Source organism: Theobroma cacao, chromosome 5, assembly GCF_053813885.1.
Source record: "Theobroma cacao isolate CCN51 chromosome 5, ASM5381388v1, whole genome shotgun sequence".
Classification (NCBI taxonomy): Eukaryota; Viridiplantae; Streptophyta; class Magnoliopsida; order Malvales; family Malvaceae; genus Theobroma; species Theobroma cacao.
The window spans coordinates 14,382,458-14,407,234 of record NC_142643.1 but is presented as its reverse complement, the minus strand read 5'-3'; the positions used below and the strand labels follow the sequence as shown (position 1 = coordinate 14,407,234).

Below are 24,777 nucleotides of genomic sequence, written 5' to 3'. Positions count from 1 at the left end.
AAAATTAAATGATTTAAAAAGAAAAAATTTATTTAATTTTGTCTTTTGGTATAAATTTTTCTAAATTATGTAAAGAGTATTTTTGGTTTTGATGAAAATAAATCTTATTATAATAAAGAGTTTAAATTTTTAATTATATATTATAAAAAATTAATATTTTTAAATTTAAAAATAAATTAAAATTATTAATATTTTAATTGTAATAGTATTTTAAATTATAAATAAAATGTTAATATTTAAAAAATAAAATAAAATAATCATATATTATAATAAAGGGTATTGTTATCTTTTTTTCACATATTCTTTTGTTATTTCAAAATTTTTTTATGAATTAAAAATTATAATAAATTGTAATAACAATTCTTAGTTTATGTTATTTTATTAATCAAAATATAGAATAATATTTTCACTTTATTCCTTATGTTATTTTATGTCACATGATACTATGATGAGTCCACAATTTATGCAGATATATACGGTCATGTATAAAACGTTTTGCCATCCTATAATGGATGGATATGTAGCAATCTTTGAAGGAGAAAAGAAAAAATATATATTTAAAACGTTTTGCAAATCGGTAAAAGTCAAAGACAAAAAGAAGATGAGTATGGTTTGCTCCTTGGCGTGACACAAACGTTTCACGTGAAGTTTACATCACAGCCAGGTGGCGTTATCGTGATTCACAACGAAAACCACGAGTTGCAAGAAGCTGACAACTAAACATAACTGATAAGTAGACATGTTTCTTTCTATGAAAGAACCAGAAGCAGTAACAACTTACAGAACAACCAGACATGGCGGCTGCTTCAGTCTCCCCCTCCCCGTACTCTACCACCACCATTCCCACCCAAAACCCTCCATTTTCAAGGAAGACAACTGGTTTTCTACATTTGAGGCAATGTAGCATTTATTATAATGGCTTCAAAGCAAGGTCAAGGAGCTTGCATGTCGTCTCTGCCACTACTGAAAAAGCCAATGCATTGCCTCTCAATGAGACTGTATCTCCCGCCACTGCTTCCAAGTCAGTCTTTCACTTACTTAATTTCTATTTCTTCGCTATTTGTTCATTTTATCCTAAGATTTGTAACCATTTTTAATTCACAAATGCAGCTTTTTTTTTTAAATTTCTTTTCCCAATTTGGGTTCTGCTTAATTGGATTTTCCTGTACTAATTGGAGATGCTTAGTGTTTTTTTTGGTTACTAGTTTTCCGAGATCTTCTTCTTGTTTCAAGTTGTATTAAGATTTTATTATCGAAATGTTACCTTATGCAGTGATTGTAACGGCCGATTTAGTTTTGTTCTTTCAGGGTGAAACGCCACACTATTTCGGTGTTTGTTGGAGATGAGAGTGGAATAATAAACAGGATTGCAGGGGTCTTTGCTCGGAGGGGTTACAACATTGAGTCCCTTGCTGTTGGTCTTAACAAGGACAAGGCTATCTTTACCATAGTTGTATCTGGGACTGAAATGATTCTGCGACAAGTCGTAGAGCAACTTAACAAGCTTGTCAATGTCATAAAGGTCATAAATTCAATTTCTGTTACTCTTCCCTGCATTTTTTTACTGTTTTCTTCTTCTTCTTCTTCTTTTATTTAGTCTTTTGGGCAAGGGAGGAGGGGGAGGAGGGCTGGGTTGGGCCTGGCCACCAGGGGCTAGGGAAGGGGAGAGAGGGGATAGAGAGGTTTCAAATTTTAATTTCTCTAATTAATTTTTTAACAATTTGCTGGTGGGATATCTTGCATTAACTTGAAATAGTCTCCCTACATCTCAAACTAATACTAACATTTTTCAAATTTGTCCCTTGCCAGCAACAAGCATAGAATTTAATTACTCTCTCTACCTGGATGGCTTTTTTTTTTTTTTTTAAGGAAATGCTTATATGCAATTTGTTTTCTTGGAATTACCAATATCTACTTTATCTACGCAACAGGTAGAAGATATCTCCAAGGAACCACATGTAGAACGTGAATTAATGCTTATAAAGCTTCATGCTGATGCTGACACTCGTGCTGAGGTAATGTATTGTTATGAAGCAGGTATTCACTCATTAGGAGTAGCTAAGTTACTATATGAACTACTTAAATTATCTGCTCAAGTAATTTGGAAATCATTCTCTTAAGTGTTACTACGAACTTTGAATTTTACTCTATTTCCTTTTCCTACATCTGAGCACATGGTCTTTTATTTTTGCTTTAATTTTTAGGTCATGTGGCTGGTCGACATCTTCAGAGCAAAGATTGTGGATACTTCAGAACAGTTTTTGACTATTGAGGTGACCTTTTGATCTTTAAATGTTTTATGGTTATTTCATCTGTATATGCTATGATTTTGGAAAATAGATATAATCTGTTTTTAACCATGTGGACATAAGTTCTAATGACATTATGGCTTTAATGAACCTAAAGCATTCATGTAGAGATGGTAGACCATCTTGTAACATGTAATTGAAGAGATAGTTCATAGCATATCAAATTTGAGTGTCCTTTTGGTGCCAACCGTAGCGTGTTATATGATTATGAATGTTAAGTTTCCATTATCTTTGAAGGGGCTGCTCAGTCTAGGATTTGCAATGCTACCACTAGAATAGGATTCCCAAGCATCTTGTTATGGACTCAAATACACCTAGGCATTTGAAGGCATTAAATGGTTCCATTGTTTGGTTTGGTCAATAGATTGTTTGTGTTTGGTTCAAAGGTAATATATTTTGGGAATGACTATAGTAATCTGATAAGTTTCCTAAAATGCCCTTGGACTTAAAAAAATTGTATATTTTTTTCAACACATTTTATCCAACTTTTAGCATCCTTTTTCCCCCATAATAAGCCATTATTAATTAATATATACTAGATTCACATTTGTGTGATTTTGGATTATAAAAATTGTAGCATATTTTAAAACTTACATAAAGAGAGAAATATTTTTATCTAATATATTTTAAATTGTTATGTGGCATAATCTCATTCATGGGAAAATTTTAAAATTTTACTTTTCGAAAAGTACAAAAATAAAAAATTTAAAAATAAATCCTAATTTTGAAATTCCTTCTTTCTTCTTTTTTTAATATTTTGAAAAAGGCAATATTTTCAAATTAGGATTTTTTTAATTTTTAAAATAAAATGTTCCAATGAATGGCCATGCATGAAGGGCAAAGTTGTCCTTGCACTCTAGGGGGGGAGGGGTAAACATGTTTGGAAAAAATTTCATTAAGGGTTAAATTGTCCAAAAAAGAGTCTGGAATAGCAAAACTGGTAATCTCTGATAAACAACTGTTTTGGAGGTAATGTTTTTACCAAATTTTACAACTAATCTGGACCCTTTGGTAGAGAGTCAGTTGATGCTCAACATTACTGAGACTATACTGCCAAAATTAGTAATGTTTTTGGATTTCTACCAGCTTCTCAGGAATAGATTTGATTACTTTGAACCAAACGGCCTTCAAAAGTTAATTGATTCTTCTAGGAAGAAGTGGGTTTCTTTTTCCCTTCTTTTCTGATTTTATCTGTTGTAAAGTTTGCTTTGTGCAATTGATTTATAGATTGCATGCTTTGATGTCATGGGACCTCCACTGGTTCTAACTATACAATTTGTTGATTGCTTATAATTTTGACCATTGAGAAAGACTTTGTTTAGTTTTTGACTGAGATTTAGTTGAGTCTACACACTTTGTAAGGCTTAGATGGCTCTTCAATTTATCAATGTACCTCTACTTCTAACACCATTAAAGATCTATTGATGTGTCTATTAACCAACAAAAACTTGACAGGATGCTAAAATATGTCATGCCATCATGGGACCATCTAATATCTACACGTATTGCACACACATGTTTGACACGTGATAAAACAATTGGGTCTTTACTTTCGGGGATTTATGGTCAAGTTTATTGGTAAAGAAATTATTATAAAAATTAATAAAACCCAAAGAGACATTAGACAACCAAAACCCCCTTATTTCTTTCATTCTTCTTCCTAAAAAATCCCCAAAAGGAAGAAAGCATTAGATTGGATGGATTTGAAAAAAACAAAAGAGAAATAGTGGTAGGAAAGTGATCCCATAAAAACTTGAAAGGAAAAAAGCTTGTTCATTATGATCTTTTGTCTATAAGTGAGAGGATACCAAACTTGAAATAGTGGTAGGAAGGCCAGATCGCAATGGCTAGGCCAGGCATTGGGAAGAGAGAAAAAGGAAGGAAAGGGAAAGAAAATGCAAAAAAAGAAAAAAGGAAAAAACATTTTCAAATGGAAATGAGGTTTTTTCAAAAAATTTTTATTGAAAAACCTTTATCTACTTATGGAAGGTTGCCACGTGTCTTCACACGGAAATTCAAACAATATTCCATAGTCTTTATTTTACACATGGCATTTTACTATTGGTGCAATGCCACCTAAGCAGATTGAGTTAAAGGTGTTAACAAGGGAACTAATCTAATAAATAGAATTAAAGTTCAGACACGACATTGTACATTTTTTTAGTAAAAGTATCACAGTAGACGTTTTCTTAATTATAGGACTAAATATGACATTATCCTTTTACATTTATATTTGGGTTTAGTATCCTTGTTTGGTATTGTATATCCTATTAGGTTTTGTTTTTAAGCCAAAGTTTGTTGGTTTTCTATTTTGAGTTTTAGTGTGTATTTTGCAAAATAAAAGATAGAGGGATATCATTGGTAGAAAGGATTTCAAAATTTAAAATTAAAACTACTTTGCTTGGAAAAATAAAAAATGGAATTTAAATTCTTAGTATTTGGATGAGGGATTTTGAAGACTCAAATTTCTCATTTTGAATCAAACCTTAAGAGGTGTCATTTTTTAAATTTCTTTTTTTTTTATATATATTTGGGGAAGAAGGTTTCGAACTTACTCTTTTTGAGAGAGAGATCATGCATCGACCGATGAGCCAGATGATAGAGTGCATTTTTTAAATTCCTTGATTTGTAATAATAGGTCAACTTTCATTCTTTTTCCTTTTCTTGACGTAATTATTTGCTTTCATCTAACTAAACAAAATTCATTTTTAAATATGTATTCATGGACATTGATTTATCATCAGTCTTACAATGCAAATACAATCTTAATGAGCAAAATTGATGTATTTTGATTTTTTTTCTAGTTTGTTTATGATCTTAATCCATGTGCACGTCTTAGGTCACTGGAGACCCTGGAAAGATGGCTGCTGTACAAAGAAATTTGAGCAAGTTTGGGATAAAAGAACTTGCAAGGACCGGAAAGGTATGAAATTGATATTTTAATTGAAAAACAACTACATAAAGATAGGGAGAAATAAGCATCCATGAACTTGTTTCAATCATTTTCTTAAAGGACAAAATAGATCATCCATGGGATCGAACATAGATGAGCAAGGTAAGGATTCTAGAGACTATTGTTGAGCTTCAAAACTCTTGATGGAGAAATAACCTTGGATACAAGTTGTTCTGAATGTCCAGTGGAGTTGATGGTGCCAACTTTGTAAATTGTAAATTCGTGTGCAGGACTATTATTAATTTGCATTGTGATGCTATCACTTTATTTTGTTCTTTTTTTGTTTTTTGGTAAAGAGTTGATAACATCCCTAAGGTGACCATAGATCTGAAAAATTGCTCATCTGTTCATTGTTGATGTGGTGAATTGAGTGGATTGACTTTTTTTTTATATCACATTGTTCAGCTTGGGAATCTTATTCTTTAATTCTTATCAAGGGATTGCTTTCTTTATTCCAATAATGGAGATTGTTGGAAAGTGAGAAAGGGGAAGTAACATCAGAGAATTTGTTAATCTGAATTTCTTTCTTGTTTTTAAATTAATGTTTAATTTACATCCTACATAGTGAGGGGAGTAGCATAATCTGTTTATAATATTGAACATGTGCTTTCTGCAATCCCACTTTGTGTGGGTTGTTTTTTCTCCTTATAAATGATTTGGATCGTCTTCCTCTTCTGTTTAATATGCTTGGCTTGTTTTGATGTTAAGAGCTGAATTTTTCTTTTGTTGTTTTGTTTCTAAGGACTAGTCATGCTTTCCTTTCTCTTTGCTGTTCTTTACTACATTTTTCATGTTTAATCGTTTCATAGGGAGCAGGGCTAAATGATTATTGTTGCTGTCCCAAACTTGTTAGATGTTACTTTAGACTTGAGTTGGGTTGCTTTGCCTTTTAGAGGAATTAATTCTACTATTAGAGCAAAATAAGAAGTTGGGTGTAGATACTTGATTTTGGTTAAAGAATTATGTTATAACATAATATTGTATAGAGAACAATTAAAACAAGTGAAGTGTTATTTCACGTAGAACAATTAGAATAAGTGAAGCGCTACTTCATGCAGAATAACTAAAACAAGTGAAGCACTACGTCACGCAGAACAATTAGAATAAGTAAAACACTACTCTATATGGAACAACTAATACAAGTAGAATAGCTACTTCGTATAGAATAACCACTTTACTTGGATGATAGTGAAAGAAACTGGAAATAAGTGGTAGGGTTCGTGGGTTACTTTCATCTTGAGATGTTCCGGACAGTTTGGCTTGGTGGCTTAGATATGGAGATAGTTAAGAAGTCTTCATTTTAACCTTTTCTTGAAGTACAAGTGTTTCGCCCTCTTACCTTATTCTTGTATACTTGTTCGCATACACCTTCTGCTCTTGTACCTGTTCTCGTACAACTTCTTTTTTTGTACCTTTTCACGTGTACCTCTTCTTTATTACCTTTTACTCTAAAACAAGTCTTATTGCACTTAATTACAGTAACGGTTACTCACATTAATGTTCTTCATAATAATGTCAATCAGTAGTCTCATTAAAACCTATTCTTGAGTAACTGTCACTTTTAACACTATATGTAGAGCCTCACAATTCATTTAGAGAGGCTTCTCTCTTCCCCTCGGAGTTAACACATTCTCCTCTAGAGAGCTTCTCTCTCTAAATTTTCTCTATAATTCTCTTCTACTCCCTAATTATCTTCTTAGTCTCTTCTACCTGCCACAAGACTTAATACTTTAGGAATTGCTCCAATCTTCCTCTCCACCGCCTCCGCCGCATCCTTTACTTGTTTGTAACGCTTCCTCTCCCTATTACAAAAACCCCATTTACATTGGGAAAGGTGCCTTTGGGGGGTATGGTAGAAGGATTATGTCGACAATGTTTCCTCTCCTTGGCATGTGTTATAGATGTAATTTGTAAATGTGTCTTAAATGAAGTTATGGTATATGTTAATCAAGTGTGGCTTTGTACGGTATAATTATTTTGTATTTGACCATGTTTATTTATCTGCCTTTGCATGAGAGAGAGAGAGAGAGAGAACAAAAAGATTTCCTTTGATTTTCATCTCCCACATATTACTCTAATGTCATTCTTTTGTGACCTTATTGTCACTGTGATATTAAAGTATTTTTAAATTATAGTAATGGATGAAAATTAGACTTTTGAGGTCTCTTATCAAGCTATCAAACCATTATATGTTTGCTGAGATTTGAACATGACAATCATGATAGATCGCTTTGAGGCGTGAAAAGTTGGGTCAGACAGCTCCTTTTTGGGGATTTTCTGCAGCCTCTTATCCAGATCTTGACAGTAGATCAACTAATGGTGGTTCTATAAGGGATGCCAAACAATTACTTAACGGTAATGCCCATACATACTCAAAGGTATATCCTTTTTATTTATACTAGGAAGGCTTTGCATTCTCTTCTCTGTTCCATGCCTCTTTTAGTTTTGTTCTTCCACCAGAAGTCATTTTGCTCATTATATGGGGCTATATAAATTTATCTCCACTTATGGTAGGTTTTTATATTTATATTCTAACACCTAGGAGGATTACCAGTTCACACTAGCCTGAGCATTTTCACTCTCCTTTCCATTTTTTCTCACACTAGCTCGAGCTTTTTCTCTCTTTCCCCCTTCCCCCTGTTACATGCAAAAAGTGCTCTGGGTCTATAGTTGTATTTGACCATTTTTTCCCTAGTTGTGTGGAATTGACTTTTAAAACTTAAATGCCAAATTATTGATGATGCCTAGAAAGAAGCTTAATTGAGGTTGTCAAAATAACTAACCTAGTAAAACTACACACTGAACTGAATGGGGAAAAAGATGAGCTGGGTTGTCTTCGAATCTCAACGTTTAAACCTTGATATGTACCTTTATGGAACTAATTTGGAGGTTGCATTGCATATGCTAAATACTTATATAAACTTTTCTTTATTATGATTTAAGGTTATGTTCGATGTGTAGGATAATGGATTGGATAGGATACAAATCATGCTATCCCATTTTTTATGTTCGCCTTAAGTGGAGGATAGTAGTCATCCTCCTTGGATAGGATGTTCAATCCCAAGGGAAAGGGGAGAATTATTTTAATCTCATAGGATGGGACGATATGTATAGGGGGTAACAAGAATCTGCTATCCTACTCTTAATCTGGAATACACTTGATAGTATAAAAAATAATTCTATCCTACTCTAAATATTTGCACACACCGAACATTGGATCGATAAACATAATTATAACCTGCTCTTAGTATTTGCACACACCGAACATAGGATCGATAAATATAATTATAACCTGCTCTTAGTATTTGCACACTCCGAACATAGGATCGATAAACATAATTATAACCTGCTCTTAGTATTTGCATACACCGAACATAGGATCGATTAACATAATATAACCTGCTCTTAGTATTTGCACACACCAAGCATAAGATAGGATGATTTTACCATATCCAATCCACTTCCTTGTCTTATTTTATCCTATTGCCTCCATTATTCTCTGCACCAAATGAACCCTAGAGTCACATGATGACTTTGTATTTTTGGATTCTGAAGCCTAGCAGATTCTTCTAAAAGATGGAATACAGCTTGGAGCTGGATTACGAATATGTTTGCTTGCATGTTAACAAAATTTGCTAGATTTTGGCTTACTGAATATTTTCTGATTTATATGTCCAAAGTTCCACCTAATGATAAAATTAAGAGTTGGCAAGCAGAATTGAATAATTTGGTCTTCATATTTTACTCAATCTGGATTATAATTCTTCTACACTCTTAATTTATCAAATTTGCATACTTTCACCATGGATCATGTCCTAGAACATTGGATAATCTTAAGTTTTATTTCTTGTATGAAGGGTGATGTATATCCTGTGGAACCTTATGATGACTTCCCAATAAATCAAGTTCTTGATGCTCATTGGGGGGTTCTCTTTGATGAAGATGTAAGATACTTGTTTATCTCTGATGGCTCTTTACATTATTATTTAGTCTTCTAAATCTTTTTGTTTGGTACATAGATTTGTCTTCTAAATTTTAGCTTTGGTAATCATTTATTTCTCTGAGTAAGTCAGTTGTCCTGAGTGCTGTGAAGCTGTTTGTGAGCTTTTCCATTAGTTGCATAATGTCTTGCTTAGCTTTATCTTTGCTTCTTGGTTTTGACCATGTATCTGGTCAGTCCATTAGTTGTCAATTAAGATATTTGTTAATCATTGTGGTGTGATTTCAGTATCATAAGACTTCTGTATTTCAGTTTTGGTATTTAAATGGGTAATTTTACTGACCTTTCTTGCTAGTAAATTGGTTTTTGAATAATGTCTGTAGAATTAGTTGCTGTTGTATTACAACTGTTGACTACAAAAGTTAGGGATGGCAGAAGCAGTACTTCACATCTGTACTACAATTTGTTCTGTACCTTCGCTTCTCACATTTATTCCTTATGTGAATCATTCAATGTTTCAGTCAAGTGGGCTTCAGTCACACACTTTATCTATGGTTGTGAACGACACTCCTGGTGTTCTCAATGTGGTTACGGGGGTTATTTCCCGAAGAGGCTATAATATTCAGGTCAGCTTGATTTTGCCTTGGTGATGCATTTTTTGTGCCTTTTAATTTTGGTGAGTTGCTCATGTAAGACTTATCCCAGAGTCTAGCTGTGGGGCCTGCTGAAAGAGATGAGCTTTCTCGCATTACAACTGTTGTTCCTGGAACTAATGAGACAATTGGAAAATTGGTTCAGCAACTTCAGAAGTTAGTAGATCTTTATGAGGTAAGAGGCGTGGGATCGAAATATGATAAGCAATCTAAAATTCACAGCATTCAAAGTAATCAAGTACAACTAGAAGGAAAACCTTGAAAGAAAGAAAAAAATGGAAAACTAACTATCTTAAACCACTCCTCATTTTGTGGAATTATATCTCTTAATACCTGTTGACAGTATTGACCGGCAGTATGAAAAAAATACTACTGTCTTGTTAGTATAGGATCAGTGCTCCCCATTTTATATTATTACCAAAAATGCAGTTAGATGGTTAATAATATACCTGTGGATATATTCTTCATTGTAATACTGATTTCCCATCTTCCAACTTTTTAGGATCTGAATCAGTGAATGGCTTACTTAAAAAATGTGCTTCAGGTGCAGGATATGACGCACTTACCATTTGCAGAGCGAGAGCTGATGTTGGTAAAAGTTGCTGTCAACACTGCTGCTCGAAGGGATGTCCTTGACATTGCTAGCATATTCAGAGCAAAGGCTGTTGATGTGTCTGATCACACAATTACTCTTGAGGTCAAATCTTGTTATAATTGAATGCTCCTTCTCAAATTCCATATGTTGCAGCCTTCAACTTCTATCTTTTCCCCCTCTAAGAAAATTCTTCAGATCTATATTTTAATGATCATTCTCCGACTTCACTATTCTGGTTCTGCAAGCCCCTATCTTTGTTATCATAATTGATAAACCTAGCACAAGAATTGTGTGGGTACATAACTCTAGAAATCTAAAGATGTCCATATTGGAAAGCTAATATTGATTGGGATAGTCTTTCAGATTTTTCAACTTATAGTGAGGTGATTATGTTGTCTCTTAGTTTCTAGAGACAACTTCTGAGTACTCCCTGCGGGCTGGTTGCAGTTGAGGAGCTTTGAACAACATTGATTGATTTAAGGATGCTCAGTCTTGTATTTGCAATAAGATTTATTGATAAAATGATTAACCATGTGAAATTAGGTGCTTTTTATGCTAGTGGCTTCTGAGGGCACTGAAGTTTGGGGGTACCAAACCTGCCAATCAAATTGGTAATTGGACTTCATTGCCATTGTATCTGGCAGGCTTCACTTAAGCATCCCATGTTCAAAGCTCTTCTTGTAATTTCTTATTCTTTTAGTTAAATGATTCTGGAAGGAATGGCAACATGGAAATATCTGGATCAGTATAAGGAATGGCAACATGGAAATATCTGGATCAGTATGAGCAAGCAATTATGCAACCTTTGTTAGATGAATTTATCAACTTTGAGCTATGAATCCTTTTTTTTTCAGGACTTACTGATATATGCATTTCCTTTTTAGTTTCTGTTATTATCTAATCTAATAACTATTCCTACTCTCTCCAGCTCACAGGTGATTTAAACAAGATGGTTGCTCTTCAGAGATTATTAGAGCCCTATGGAATTTGTGAGGTTTGTGCCTTGGTTTCTAACCAAATCAATTATCTACAGCTAGAGATGAAGTTTTGACAACCTGTGTGAATTTTCAGTATTCTTTTGTTTTTTTTTTTTTTTTTTGATCAAGGAATTTTCAGTATTCTTGATTGACATGATTCATCTTACCAATTAAAAAAATATTAATATTTTTTTTATCAATTTGTTGTTTTATATGGACTAGCTCTTTCTTTAACTACGATTGTCCATAATTCATTTTCCTCTTCCTGGGAAATTCTTGATGTGGGCAGTTATAAGAGCACAATGCTTACTGTAATGTGGTGTATCAAGCCTTAATGATTAACGGGTTTGTTGTTTTCTTTTAGAGAATCTGTAGGTAAAATTAAGGTCTAAGTGAGGTATGCTTATGTGTGATTGTTTTTTGTTTTCTTTTTCTCACTTGTGTCAAAACTCAAAAGGAATTAGTTAAATGGTTCTTAAATCATTTTTTCCTTATATAAATTTGTTGGCTTGGCAGCCATTTATTCTTTCTGTTTCGGATTTTTTTTTTTTAATTTGTTGAAGGTGACACGGACTGGAAGAGTGGCACTGGTGCGGGAGTCAGGTGTGGATTCAACGTCTCTCCGTGGATATTCTCTTCCATTCTAATTTTTTTTTATTTCTTAAATGGCTTCTGGTCATGGCAAACTCAACTAAGGTATATTTCCTTTTATTTTTCCTGATGTCATCTTTTTACCCTTGAGATTTTTGTGAGATTTATATTTTCTTCATCGCTGCATTAGGTTGCTTGAGGATGCAATCAAGGTGAATTTTTACATCCAATAGCGAAAGTGCTTTCTCCCTTTTAAACTTACTAGCTTGTTTTAGGAAATACGCTCTTTTTCTTTTTTATGCGGCTTTTATATCATGATATCAACTAGTAAGAAATATACTGTAGTTGTCTTTCCCTATGTTGATGCAAATGAATTTTCCTTCTGCAAATTTCCTTGTCAAGTTGATGGTATCAAGCACATAACCTAATGACTGATAACAGATATATCGATTGGTATTAAGACATCTCATCTATGCATAATATTCTATAGCATGCTACTAAAAACATCACAAATCTGCAGATGCCTTTTCTTACGGCATCAAGCACTCTAACTCTCTCTCCTTTTTCCTTCACTAAACCTACTTTGCTTCCTGAGCTACAATAAGTTCCGGAACATCAGTGTTATTGCTGTTAGAGGGTTGCATAATCTCATCTTCAGTTGTGAAATGATATCCTTCCCCGATGGCTCTCAGAAGCTGATAGACTTCAAACATGGTTGGTCTCTCCTTCGGAGTCGGCAACACACAGTTACAAGCAACTCTCAGGAATTGCATTACTTCACTGTCAAAACCATTTCCTAGTAAAGATTTATCTATGGCAGTTTGAAGAAGAAAACTGCTTGACAGCTGTGTGATCCACTCAGCTAAACTTCCCCTGAAGCTTTCTGGGGCATTGACCACATGGGTGGGTTTCTCTCCAGTAATTAATTCCAAGAGAACAACTCCAAAGCTATAAATATCTCCTTTTGGGGTAGCTACTAGAGTTCTGGGATACTCAGGAGCAACATATCCGAGGTCCCCAAACTCCCCATTGACAAAAGTACTCAAGTGAGTATCGATAGGGTTCATGAGCCTTGCAAGTCCAAAATCAGATAATTTGGGCTCACAATCCCCATCCAACAAGATGCATTTTGAGCTAATGTTTCGATGAATTATTCGGGGATTGCAATTGTGATGAAGCCATGCCAAACCTCTGGCTGCTCCAATCCCAATTCTGAGTCTCAAGGGCCAGTCCATGTTCCTGACCTCAGGTTCAGCTGGATGTAGCTTATCATAAAGTGTCCCATTTTCCATGTACTTGTACACCAAAAATCTCTCCTTCTTTGCAACACAAAAACCTAATAGGGGAACCAAGTTGCGGTGTTTCACACTCCCAAGTGTATTCATCTCAGACACAAATTCTTTCTCCAAACGTTGAAAGTCTTCCAGCCTCTTAATCATAAGACAATAACCGTCAGGAATCATCGCCTTGTACATTGTTCCCGTTCTTCCCATTCCTATGATATTGCTTTTGCTGAACTCATTAGTTGAATTCATCAGGTCACTCAGCCTCATCTTTGAGACAGACTCTTCAAACATCGAAACCTATAAATAGAAAAACATTATTTATTTATTTATTATTATTATTATTTAGGTATTTTGTTCAAAACTAGAAGCTAACAACCAGCATCAAAGTTGTTAAGCTATTATAACTAGAAGAAATTAACTTTAAAACATTCAACTTCAACCATTTTGCAAGATATTGAACAGATAAACTTGCCTTGATGCCTTTCTTGCCTTTTATGGTCTTGGCCCATTTGTTGCCTTCAGGATCGTCTTCCTTCTTTTTCATAGCGGCTCCACGAGAGAAGTAGAATAAGATGATGCCCACAATAATTGCTGTGATTGTTACCCCACCAACAGCTGATGCTGCAATAGTGCCAACCCGAGATTTCATTGGAATACCTGGGCAGGGCTGCAAAATTTTCCCACAGAGTCCAGGATTATTTGCATAGCTATCTGCTTGGATAGTAACATTGGGACCAAAGTCAGGGATTTGCCCTGACAATTGATTGTTAGCAACGTTGAATGTCTTGATGCGGTTGAGAACACCAAGTTGAAGCGGAATTGCACCAGTTAACCTATTGTTGCCGAGTTTAAGTACATTTAGAAAACTGCAATTTGCAAGACTCGGCGGGATGGGACCGGAAAAATTGTTGTCTGAGAGATCAAGGGTCGTCACATACTTAAGTTTCTCGGATATATCAGAAGGAATGAGGCCTGACAGCTTGTTACTCGAAAGATCTAAACCTGTCAAGCTTTCACATTTCCCAATGCCTTGAGGGAAGCGTCCCTTAAGACCCAAATCCGAAAGGCGGATATTGAGAACTTTGTTTTCGTCCGGGTGCCAGCAATCCACACCAGTAAACTTACATATAAAGCCTTCGGTGCCGTTGTTGAAATTCCACGAGCTTAGGTAGCTATAAGGATCTTCTAGAGAGGCCTTAACTGATTTCAAGCACTCTATATCATTCGGAGTGGCTTGGCATACTCTACCACTCAGCAATACCAACGCGAAGCAGATCAAGTTATACCCGAGAACTGCTAGGGCTTTGCCATTCAAAGCCATGTCCCAGCAGAAATTCATCAGAGAAAGAAATCTACAATCTATCAAGGGTTCTGCATAAAACTCAATCTACAAAACTTAGCCCCTTCCCAGGAAGGGAGACAATTATTAAAATGATAACACCCCAAAAAGATACAAAATTGAGAAAATATTAAGGAAATGAAAAGAGAAAAACAACAAGAAAGGAAAGAATTAAAACTCAAGTAGCATAGCCTAAAATGCAAACATGCAGAACAAAGCACGGCAAACCCAGGAGGTAAAAATATCCCAGTCTTGAGGGCATATGTGAAGAAGAAAAACTCAAAGAAAGAAGCTTAGTCAGTTGAGTTCCACACTGAATGTAAGAGTGGGGTTAGGGGTTCTTTCTTGATAGGAGCATAAGAAACGGGTAGGAAGCCTGCTATGTGCTTTCGTCCTTTGTTTTTGCTTTCTCCTTTTCCAACAAAGACTCCAACGAAGCAAAAGTCAAAAGGAAAAGAGGAGGAAAAAGTCTGTTTTCTTCGTGTTGAAAATTCAGAGGTAGAACAGTGAACATGAAAGCAGAAAGAAACTCAGTGGAAATGGAAACGTTTAGTGATTTTTCCAGTCGTTTTAAATTTATAATGATTGACTATTTTGGCAGGAAGAGACTTGACTGAGAGACGCTTAGTTTTTCTTGCTTATAGACTGGGTTGAGGTTGGTCATGGACTTATTGCCATTGGTCACACCATACAAGACTTATGTGAACGCCATAAATCCATGATGGATTGGAAGAGTTTTCTCCCATTTCACATCTTTCACGCCAGCTTTCTGCTCCTCTTGCTGTTGATGGTTTTATTAAACGAAAATGTAAAACTTACTTTCGATTAACTCTTTCACGACATTCAATTGAATCATCAATTTTCTTTAATCACCTAAATAATAAAAGGGCTATCCTCTAATGAAATGTTTAAGTAGATATGGGATCATTGACTGGGAACATCTATTTTAGTTTTATTAAAATAGAAGGTAGTTTTCTATCTATAATTTATATATAAGTTTAGATATATCTAAAATTTTTTATTGATGAAAGAAATCAACATATATTATATTTCTAAATTGTCATTAGAAATCATATTATAATTTTAAATATTTACTTAATTAGTTATGAAATTTATATTGAATTCTTTTATTTAGAGTTTAAATTTAAAATAATTACCATCATTGGTTATATAAGGAAATTATTACTTTAAAGATCAAAGACTCCTGAATAAGACTTCACTTCTATAATAATAAATTTTTTTTATTACGAAACCCTATTTATTATTATTATTATTTTCTTTGACGTTATGTAAAACTTAGCATTTAACGAATGAAACTATTGATGATTATTACTTTTATAATTGTTTAATATTTATTCTACAATGTAAGTTGTTTTTTTTTTAAAAAAATTACCCTATGGATCATGTTCATGCATTGAACAAGAAACTATATAACATAAAAAGCTTTAAGTAAAAGAAAACAATACCAATAAAAATATTATTCAATTAATCAGACATCCCAATAATATTACTTTGGAAAAGACCTTTCAATCCAATATCTATGGCCAAGTGAGTATTCACTTTATCAGTATCATAATCACAAAAAACAAAAATCAAGTATGCACAACAGTTTGAGACATGTCCTAAGAATAGCTTAATTGGAACTGTTTAAAACATTGATCCTCAATTGGCCCAACTTACTGACATTTAAATGATACAAGAACTAGTTTCCACACCAAGGATCATGAGACCAGTCGAACGACCAACAACTATGGCAATGAAATTCACAACCATAAAATCAATCCAAAAAATGAAATTCATGTTAGTGTAAGCCCTGCAAGCTAATCGATTTTGTGCTTGTAAAACACTATATTAATTAGTCATATTTCATGTTAAATACATTATGGATATTTTATATAATGTATAAGGTATTTCTTTATCCATGAGTTTATTTATAAGGAGTTATGAGAGACTTATGTAGATAAAGTCCTTGGAACATAATGGCCTTGCAAAGAAATTATAAAGGTTATAATTATGGGATTCTTATGCATCAAAGCCTTGTTCCTAAATATGTTCCTGGTCATTGTATTGTCAAGAGTAAGGGCACTGACAATGCTCAAAGGCTAGTACAGGCTAAGCCTTCTTACTTTAGAAGTAAGCAATTGATCTCATAAGTTAAAGTATGTGAGATACTTGGGGATAGTATGTGGGTGCTTGTTAAGGAACAAGTTCACTGAACATGACCTGCTATGAGAGTTCCATTTGGTATTTCACTCAAGTGTCTATGGAAATACTCTCATGTGTCAGTAGTGTAAGTAATCCTTAGACTTGTGATACCAGGTCATCTTGTATGTGAATTGTCATGCTTTGATTTCACCTCTACAAGTTTGCAGATGACCAGATGCTTAAACAGGGTGCTTTTGGGCATGGCATGAAGCATATGAAGATGAATGATTAGTCTAGAGAGGATTCATTAGCCCAAGTGATTTGAAGGGGACATATCTCATTTGCACCTGGTTTATATTGATTGAAAGTCCTTGGCCAAGGCAATCTTGATAGGTCAATATAGAAGCTGGAAGACTAATTGGATAAGTTAGAAAGTAGACACCAAGCTAGGCTTTCTATCTATTTAGGATATATGATGAAAGGATCAAATTACACTGAGATACTATACACTAAAAGGTTAGTCAAATCATATTAACTCTCTTGACATTTAGGTGGTCATGAGGTATTGCTAGATGCCACTCATGATCTATAAATATAAATATAAATTTTTAATTGAATTAATTTATATTTATTGCCAACACGTTGGGAACCTAATGGATCACACGCATAAGGTGAATTGTCGAAGTTAATTTGAGTTCAATTGGATGTGATCTAATTGATTTTATAGGAGCTTAATCCAATTAAGTATTGAGCTAAATCAAATATGATTTGATGGAATACTAAATAAATGCCCAATTAGCTCAAGACATTTTATAATCCTTATTGGTTATAAAGTAGATCAATTAACTCTATAAAAGAATCCCTTAGCCGCCTCTTGAATATATAGAAGAGTTCTATTTTATTTTCTCATGTGTTGAGATAGGATCATTTCTTTAAAAAGTTTTGTGCAGGTGAAAGTCTCCGTACTTGGCACATACCATTTATAAGTGCAGTGTAAGTAACAATGTCAGGGACTAATCCATTTCAAGACATTTCGTGAAATAGTTTCATGGCCTCATCTATCTATTGAAATTTACAACATCCATTGACCATGATGTTGTAACCATAAACATTAGGTACATAGCCCTTAATAATCATCAAATTAAAAACTTTTCTAGCCTCATCCATTTTGCCTTGCAAACAATATCCATCCATCAATGTAGTATATGTAACAGTATCGGGGTCAAAACCTTGTTGAATCATTATTTCAACAATGTCATGAGCCTCTGAAACCCTCCATTCTTTACAAAATGCATCAACCAATATACTATAAGAAACGACATCTGGTTTGCAATTGTTAGCAACAATTTTAGTAAATAATCTCCTAACTCCCTTCCACTGGCTCGAATTACACATACCATGAATTAAGGAATCATAATTCACAACATTTGGTGTAATGCCTTTACCTATCATTTTAGAGAAAATGTTTAAGGGGTCACTTACAAGCTTGTCCTTACAAAGACTGTTGATGATTGTGTTGTATGACACAATGTGGACAACCACTTTGTTCCATGTTACTTAGCAATCTGATTGCCCCACTAGTATGGCCTGCTTTACAAAGACCATTTTATTATTGTATTATAAGTAATCAAATTAGGTTGATAATAACCATTCCTAACAATCTCACTAAACAACATCACTGCATCAGCTATTTTCCCTTCAACACACAACCCATAAATGACGGAGTTAAATGTAATGTAGTTGGTTGAAGACCCAAATTCAACATTTTTCCTAAAACCAAAAACCTAAAATTTGAATGATGCGAGTACTGTGTTATAGAAAAAATTACATCAAGGAGTTCCAATGCAGAAACATTCGAGGTCGTTCCAAGCATGGAAGCGCCCAAGAGCGTTTTGAGCGTAGAAAAGCCCTAGAACAAGCAGAGAATAGATATTTATGCGGAGAAGTGAAAGTAACTCAGAACGAGTGACAAGGTTCATGAGTTACCTTCACATTTGGGATGTTCTAAAGAGCTTGGCTTAGTGGCTCAAATATAGAGATAGTTAAAAGGACTTCCTCTTAACCTTTCCTTAAAGTATATGTGCTTTAACCCTTTTTTTTCTTCCTTTTTTAAGAATACATGTGGCACATTATCAAGTGTCATTACTCCATTACCAAAAAAATTGACGTCCACTACCCAACTACATGATCATTCTCTTAATATCCCATAAGATATTCTTTAACCGCCCTTCCATGCAAGCACGTTCTTTCATGATTGAACGTGTTCTCCGTAACTACTCCTAAGAGAGTGCTCCTATACAATATAAATATGAGAGCCTAGGAGTTTGGGAGGCAATCAAAATCATTAGAAACCCAACAAAGATTGTCTTAAAAGCTCTCTCAAGACTCTTCCAAACATTCTTTCTATTCAACCTTTCCCAATCGCCGTAATCTGTTGCTTCCTTCATCTTTTCTTATCCTTCACCACCTGCTACAAAAGCACTTACACTTCAAGGACTACTCTAGTCTTCCTCTTTATAGCCTCTAGCGCATTCTGATTCACTCATTGCAACATGTTCTCTTTTCTTACCAAAAGAACCCTCTATATCTTGGTGACTCCACTAGAGAGGAATGATTATAGTAAGTGAAAAATTAGTCAAAAATTTTTATCAGAAGAATAAAGAGTTTTCTCGATAACCAAGAAATGACTATTCCCATCTATGTCCAAGAGCTCATGAAAGTGCTCCAAGCTTTCTAAGAACTGATGCAAGTGTTGAAGGAAAACAACAAGCGAATGATGGAGACCATCACCCAGTTTGCATCCTCAACTACCATAACCTTTCAACCTCCACCTATGCCAATAGAGAATGTCACTAACGTGGTCAAGAACAATGAAAATGGAAGAAATGGAGAGAGCACGATTGACCCATTCCTTAATACCACCAATCCCTCTATTGTAGCCAATCCCATTATGGTAACTCCTTCCATTAGTGCATAAAGTTTTATCACAAAGAAGAAGCTAGAGAGACTACTCGATCAAATAAACAAGAGTCTCAACTTTTTAGAGTTTGATATGAAACTACCTTATCTTGCTAAGGTAGCTGCTAAGCCATACCCTAAAGATTACATTAGCTCGAAATTCAAACAATTCAATGGCAAGACCGGTGATACTCTAGAACATGTCATGAAGCTTGTAGAAACCTTGGGAGTCATAGGCTTAGACAACAATTTAACGCTGAAAGAGTTCTCTAAGTCCCTCACTGAGAAAGCTTACACTTGGTACGTTAATCTCACTCTCAACTTAGTTGACTCCTAGAACCAGATGTGTAAGATGTTCCAGGAAAAGTTCTTTTCTACCTATGAGTATGTGACCCTCATTGACTTGTGGAGAGAACATCAAAAGGCAAGAGAGAATCTTATGGAGTGCATCCAACGATCCAGGGAACACGTATTGGATGTACAAGATGCTCATGATGAAAAAGAGCTCATCAAAGTATGTATCCAAGGTATGTTCGATGAATATAGGGTGCATTTGAAAAGCTTACCTCTTTTTACTTTTGCCACTTTAATTGAAGCTGCATGATAGACCAATAATACGGTCCTTAGGCAAAAGGGAGCTAATCACTTCAACAAAAGGAACACCTTGACTATGAACACAATCCAATAAGCAAGTAGGGAAAGAAGAAGACCTCTAGAAAACTTAAGGCCAAGGCACGACAACTTTAAAAAAAGGCAAGATGAAGAGATTACTACACCTCTTCCATTTTCAGCTTCACTTGACAGAGTAAAAGCACTCATTCAAGAATGGATTATAGATGGACAAGTAAATTTGCCTTACATATAGTGACCACCAATGGTTGAAAAAGAGTCTAATCCATGCTATTGCGATTACCATTGTGTGGTGGGTCATCCATTTACTGAATGTAGAAACATGCATAAGATATTTCACAAGAAGACACAAGCAGAGAAATCTTTTGTAAATTGTAGACACCATTTTTTTATATATATAATTAATATTTATATATGACTTTTTATTTTTATGTGCCTTATTTTATTTTATTATTAGTGAAATTCTATTAAGTGTCTAATGGGCTTAATGAATAGACCCAAATATTGAGCCTATTAGTAAAAGCAGACACACCTGGTTAAAATGAGATTAAAATAGATCAAACTAACTAAATGAAATTAAGTTTAATAAGCCAGGATTAAAACTTAATAAGCTCTAGAATATTCTGGAAATTAGGAAGAACAAGAAAACAAAATAAGAAAATTAAAAAAAAAAAAAAAGAGACTAGAGATGCCAGCTGGGCATGGCTCATCACGGTGCATTTTGCACCTTGCCAAAGATAGCGCCACCATATCAGAAGTGAAAAATTCACATCTTGCAAGTGCCTCGTGAGGCTGAGGTAGCATAGATGGCACCCCCAGCACCCCCAACACTCAAAGAGTGTAGCTATAAAGTTGCCATTTTCCCCAAAATTCACAAAAGAGTCGGGATTTTGAAGATAAACCTAAAAGTTCCAGCTTTTAGGATTGCCAAAAAACCCCTAAAACCCTTAGAAAACCCTAGAGCAAAAATCCTAACTTTCCTATTTTATCAACCAGCAAGACCATAACCAAAAAAAAAAAAACTCAAAAAACTAAAAAACAAGTGGGATACGGCGGTTGGTGAGTAAAGGGGGTTTTATGGCTTTTAGGGAAATCGTTTTTTAGGAAAAGCAATCACTAAGGTTTAGGGAGTGAGGCTTCGGTGGAAAGGGAGGCTATTGCTAAGAGAGAGAAGGAAGTGAGTTGAAGGTTTAGAGAGAAGGGAGAGTATCTGACGGTAGAGAAAGAAAAAAAGAGAGGAAAATGAAGGGGAAGGGAAGAAAAATAAGTTATGTACCTAGGGTTTGGGGTCTTTAAAACAGCATCGTATCTGGCTGCCAAGGGAGGCCTTTTCCTTACCATACCAGATGGTACATTTTGGAGCTTGGGCACTTGAAAACCGGACCAAGCTAGTGGTGACCCTTGAAGCCAAATTGAGCTCGGGACCTATTCGGAACTTTGGGCTTGTTTCAACTTGTTAAGGAATGGGTCTTTCATTGAATATTGATTTGGGTTTAACCTTGTTGGATTTGCCTTTTATCATTTTCTTTGTTTATTAGTTATACAATAGTTTTCATTATTTTTATGAAATATATGCACACAAAAAGTAAAAATATATAAATAAAGCTGTAAATGAAAAGATAGACAAATATTTAATTATAAGTTAGTAGATTTAGTTAGATAGAAAATATGTATATATAGGAAGAAAGTGAATGGCTAAGTAATGCAGTGATAAATTTAGGTTAAAATATATATATATATATATATATATGAAGAAAGTTAAATAAATATTCAGTACTAAAAATATTCAAGTAAGTGAAAGATAAAAAAATATTTAGTTATAAAAGAATAACTTATATGAATATTTAGTTAAAAAATAAATAAAAATAATATAATAAAATAAGTTTAGTTAAGTAGAATACATATATAGAGAGAAAACAAATGTCTAAATAAAAAACACTTAGCTGTAAAAAAATAGGTTTAGTTGTGGTAAAATACAAAAAGTAAGTAAATATTCAATAAAAAAAGAGAGATATAAATAGGAAAAATAAAAAAATAAAAAATACCTAGTTATGAAGAAATAGATTTATTAGGTGAAAGAAAATATAAGAAAAATAAAATATATTTTAATCATAAATGAAAATAGGTTAGATAGGCAAGAGATATGAAATATTTAATTACACAAATTTTTATAAGTATATATAAATATAAAAATATGATACAATATAGAATTATAAGTATAAAAAATAGTGTGGTTGCTTTGGATTAATTCCGATGATGGAATTTCATCTGAAAAGGCAAAGAGTTGCTACTTTTAAGATGACTTTCCTAGGAATGGAATTCAATTAGGGTTTTCTCTGAAGTCTCAAGATAAATCCTAGTTTTGTATTCTGATATTCTGATTAATTCAAACAATTACGCTATATCCATAAAGAAATAAATTCATATAATGTTCCAACTAAATTAAAATCTATATAGTTATTTAATTTCTTTAAACAATTATTGTAAATAAAAGATTAGTTGTTTATTCAAGAAGATAGTTCAATAAAATAAAAATATATTGACCTAGAATATTAATTAAAAATTGTTGATTAAAATAAAATCTTTCTTTAAAATATATATAGTAAAAATAAATGAGGTATTAATTGTATTAGACTATAAAATATATATAAATCAACTAAATTATATTTATAAATGCACTCATTTATCATCATTCACGATATTTATCTTGGCATAGCATATGACACATATATCTTGTTAATAGGACGGGAACTCTGATGATGGGATTTCCTCGAAGGACTTGTAGAGACAAGTTCTTCCGAAGATATCTCTAGGTGAGGAAAACTTCGAGACTTCACCAAAGTGTTGGGATGGTCTATGAATGATTTTTCAATACAAGGTTTTTGTTTCTCATTATTTAAAATTGGTAAATCATGTCATCATTTCATAACTGCATCATGTGCACCCATAAAACTGAATAAAAAGATTTAATTTGCTAATATAATAAAGAATTAAATAAATAAACAAAGATTAGGGAAACATAGGAATAAAATCAAAAGTTAAGGTTTATGTAGGATAACATATGATTAAATGGTACCGTTCATGGAACGGGCGACACGGGGGTGCTAATCCTTCCCCATGTGTAACCGTACTCCTTAACCTAACTCAAACAAATCACAAACTAGGTTATTGTTTTTTAGACGAGTCTAAAATTAATTTAGGACTTCATCAAATAGAACAAATTTAACAGGTGGCTAATCACATCTAGGTCAAAAAAAGATTAGTGGCGACTCCTAACTTTTTTTCCACATCTAACGTTTGGGTTCCCGGACCTGCATGTTATGAAAGCTTAATGACTCTACTGTGGATGTGGAGATTCAAGCCATTAATTAATCATAAGTTATCCTAAGCCTTAGATAGTTTAGTGTTTTCTTTAATCTCGAGCATTTACTTTGTTCATTACTATTTATTGCATTTATTAATTCCTTATTGTTACTTTATTGCCATTAAATAATTGTGGGGAATTTAGGATAAAGGGATGTGATCAAAGGGTGGTATGTTCCTTCACACACACGACACACCTTGCATTCATGCATAAGCCTTCTACCGGGCTATATCTTTTGTTAAGAGGGGGTTTGGTAGCTACGCTCTCGTAAGGTGATAACCTCTGCATGGGCTATTGAAGACTCCCACTCAAATTGAACCCAGTTTTATCAAAGCCTGTAATGGGTGAGGATCGGGGTGCCTTACTAGTCCAAGTAGATGACAGTGAGGAGCAGTTTGGGAACCTATTGCTTTGTCAAATGCAAACCCAACATACAGAATATCGTGAGGAGCCTTTTTCTAGGTAGAGCTTTACTTATGAGAATATACCCTTTGATTAAGCACATGTGAAGGAACTTCTCTTACTCCCTTTATTTTAAAACTTCCCACCAAAATACTAATTAATCATGGTGTAAATAACGCGTGATGACATGGTAAATACCCATGATCTGAATCATTGCTTTTCTTAAAATACAAGTTAATGTTCTTTAATTTTATTTACTATACTGATTTTAGCTTCTTATCATTTTTTATTTGCATATGCACATTTGCATCATAATATTACATATAGGAAACATATTTTTCATCTGACAACTATTGACGGGGAGAATCCAATTGCATTCATGGAGTCATCATGGCCACTTTTGGGATATGACGGGATATATGAACTGACTCAGCATGTGGCAAGCCCTCAACTGAGAGAGGGAGATTGCTTGGCAAAAGGTCACATTTCATCACTACCTAATAGGGTCTACCTTGATCTTAAACAGAACAACTTTACATACTTGCTTAATATATGGGAAAGGTGGAGGTCCATGACTCGAGGGAATTTTGATAAGAGATATGGCCACATAGCCCGACTCCTTAAGGTTCAAATTG

The 24,777-nt window shown here is 34.0% G+C and overlaps 2 protein-coding genes and 1 pseudogene across 5 annotated transcripts; 1 reads left to right on the top strand and 2 right to left on the bottom strand.

The window, feature by feature from the left end:
- The first annotated feature begins 754 nt into the window (after window positions 1-754).
- VAT1 (VALINE-TOLERANT 1) lies at window positions 755-12,248 on the top strand. 4 transcript variants are annotated; one of them, XM_018121867.2, is made up of 13 exons: window positions 755-1,021; window positions 1,309-1,522; window positions 1,932-2,015; window positions 2,205-2,273; window positions 5,149-5,232; window positions 7,488-7,640; window positions 9,120-9,206; window positions 9,724-9,828; window positions 9,908-10,030; window positions 10,406-10,552; window positions 11,379-11,444; window positions 11,991-12,123; window positions 12,209-12,248. In XM_018121867.2, exons 1-12 carry the CDS (start codon window positions 795-797, stop codon window positions 12,072-12,074), a joined length of 1,443 nt encoding a protein of 480 aa, XP_017977356.1. In that variant the 5' UTR covers window positions 755-794; the 3' UTR covers window positions 12,075-12,123; window positions 12,209-12,248. The 4 variants fall into 4 exon arrangements, with proteins under 4 accessions (XP_017977356.1, XP_007028126.2, XP_017977357.1 ...); XM_007028064.3 differs by having other exon boundaries at window positions 10,400-10,552; XM_018121868.2 differs by lacking the exon at window positions 7,488-7,640 and having other exon boundaries at window positions 10,400-10,552.
- A 220-nt stretch (window positions 12,249-12,468) lies between these two features.
- On the bottom strand, window positions 12,469-15,259 carry LOC18598512 (probably inactive leucine-rich repeat receptor-like protein kinase At5g48380). The gene is made up of 2 exons (XM_007028062.3): window positions 13,777-15,259; window positions 12,469-13,601 (listed from the first exon to the last, which is right to left on the bottom strand). The coding sequence occupies exons 1-2, from the start codon at window positions 14,641-14,643 to the stop codon at window positions 12,597-12,599; spliced, it is 1,872 nt and encodes a 623-aa protein (XP_007028124.1). The 5' UTR covers window positions 14,644-15,259; the 3' UTR covers window positions 12,469-12,596.
- A 2,453-nt stretch (window positions 15,260-17,712) lies between these two features.
- On the bottom strand, window positions 17,713-18,767 carry LOC148762475 (uncharacterized; annotated as a pseudogene).
- Window positions 18,768-24,777: the final 6,010 nt, after the last annotated feature.